The following is a 2276-nucleotide window of genomic DNA, read 5'->3' as shown; positions in this document are numbered from 1 at the left end:
TGCCATTACTCTTAGCAAGCAAACTACCTTCTTTTCCCCGTGTCTCAGCATGATTTGCGAGATGTGGCTGCGTTTTTCACTCTGAGTTCATTCCTATGTGCCTCTTAAACTGTGACCATTTTCCTGCATTTAATATAATTTTTGTGTTAAAAGAGAACCTGTGTATTGCTCACCCATGTTCATAGCAGCATTATTCACAATAGCCACGACGTGGAAGCAACTCAGATGTCCACTGACAGTTGAATGGATAAACAAAATGGGGTATAATATATATATATACAATGGAATATTATTTAGCCTTAAAAAAGAAGGAAATCCTGTCACATGCTACCATATGGATGGATCTTGAGGGCATTATGTGAAGTGGAATAAGCCACTCACAAAAGGACAAATACTGTGTGTGTTCACCTCTACAAGGTCCCTAGAGTCGTCAGATTCATAGAGACAGAAGGTAGAATGGTTGTTGCCAAGGTCTGGGTTGCAGAGGAGGAGTTAGTGTTTAGTGGGTACAGAGTTTTAGTTTGCAAGATGAAAAGTTCTGGAGATTGGTTACACAATAATGTAAATATACCTACTACTACTGAACTGTACAGTAAAAACAGTAAAGATGGTAAATTTTATGTTACCTGTTTTCTACCACAGCTTAAAAAAAGAGTTTGAGAACCTATGTGTCTCATGAAGAACATAGCTCCAAAACACAAGCCAACCACTTTGCCTAGTGCTCACTGATTCCACACCCATGGACACTGACGCCTTGGGGTGAGAATGAATGTCCTGGGTGCTTCTCTAACTCGGCAGTGGGCCTTCTCTCCCTTAATAATTCTATGCCATGTCTTATCTTTAGTTCTTGACACAGCACTTGTTACCAGCTTTCTCTTCTTTGTACCTGAATATCTTGATTTTACAGTGTCACTTTAAAAATGACTTGACTCAGTATTTAAATGGAAGACTATTTAGAAAAAGTTGTCATGAACTTCCAATACCATGCCAAAAATTTTAAAAATATGCGTGTTAGAGAAATAGCCAGTTAATTGTGGGTTTTATCTCAATTCTTCATTTCTCCTAGAGACAGGGATGAAGGGAAAACAGGAAGGAAGGAGGAAGTAGAGACATGCAACTGAGAAAGCTCAGGCCTTGGAGTTCAACAAACCTGAGTTCAGTTTCTGCTTCACGAGCTCTATGACCTTGCATGTGTTACCTACCCCAAGTTCACTTCCATACGTACAAAGATGGGTATTATGAGATGATAGCAATTTCACAGTTAGTCAGCCCTGTTGATAAAGGTCAGTCTCCTCCATTCTGTTCTGTTTTTTAAAAGTTAAGGTAATCTAGTTATGAGAATATTTTTTTTATTAAAAATTATTGGGGTGACATTGATCAACAGAATCCAATAAGTTTCAAGTGTAAATTCAACAATTTGCTGTGTATGTGTTTGTATTGTCTGTTTATCACTCAGTTAGATTTCCTCTTATCACCAAATTTGACCCCTTTTACCCCTATCTTCTTCCTCGCTCCCTCCCTTCCTTCTGGTAACCACTAATCCACTGTCCATGCCCATGAGTCTGTTTGTCATGTTTGTTTGTTGTTTCAGTTTTATATCCCTCATATGGGTGCTTTATGGTTTTCAACTTTTTCTGTCTTATTTTGCTTAGCATGATTATCTCGAGGTCCATCCATGTTGTCGTAAATGGCAGTATTTCATCTCTTCTTATGGCTGAGTAATGTTCCATTGTACATATATACCACAGCTTCTTTAGCCAGTCATCTATTGTAGACACTTTGGTTGCTTCCATGTCCTGGCCACTGTGAATGATGCTGCTATGAACATCGGTGTGCAAATATCTTTTCGAATATGAGTTTTCAAGTCTTTGGGGTAAATATCCAGTAGAGGGATTACTGGATCATATGGCAGATCAATTCTTAGTTTTTTGAGGAAACTCCATACCGTTTTCCATAGTGGCTGTACCAATTTGCAGTCCCACCAGTAGTGTATGAAGGTTCCTATTTCTCCACATCCTCTCCAACATTTGTTATTACTTGTCCTGTTTCTTTATAGCCTTTCTAACAGGTATGAGATGGTATCTCATGGTGGCTTTGATTTGCATTTCCCTAATAGCTAGTGATGTTGAACATCTTTTCATATATTTGTTGGCCATTTATATGTCCTCTGTGGAGAAGTGTCTGGGTCCTTTGCCCATTTTTTATTGGATTGTTTCTTTTTTGTTGTTATTGAGTTGTATGAGTTCTTTGTATATTTTGGATATTAGGCCCTTATC

At 38.3% G+C, this 2276-nt stretch overlaps 1 protein-coding gene across 1 annotated transcript in view; it reads left to right on the top strand.

Moving 5' to 3' along the window:
• The window catches only part of EOGT (EGF domain specific O-linked N-acetylglucosamine transferase), a 38367-nt gene that overhangs the window by 32135 nt on the left and 3956 nt on the right, over positions 1–2276 (top strand). Inside the window, exon 16 of the mRNA XM_023529709.1 lies at positions 1067–1103. Within this exon, the coding sequence (XP_023385477.1) occupies positions 1067–1103 (37 nt within the window). The remainder of the gene's footprint in view (positions 1–1066; positions 1104–2276) is intronic.

The sequence above is a fragment of the Pteropus vampyrus genome, unplaced genomic scaffold (assembly GCF_000151845.1).
Source record: "Pteropus vampyrus isolate Shadow unplaced genomic scaffold, Pvam_2.0 Scaffold41, whole genome shotgun sequence".
NCBI lineage: Eukaryota > Metazoa > Chordata > Mammalia > Chiroptera > Pteropodidae > Pteropus > Pteropus vampyrus.
This window is presented reverse-complemented; position numbering and strand designations above follow the sequence as displayed.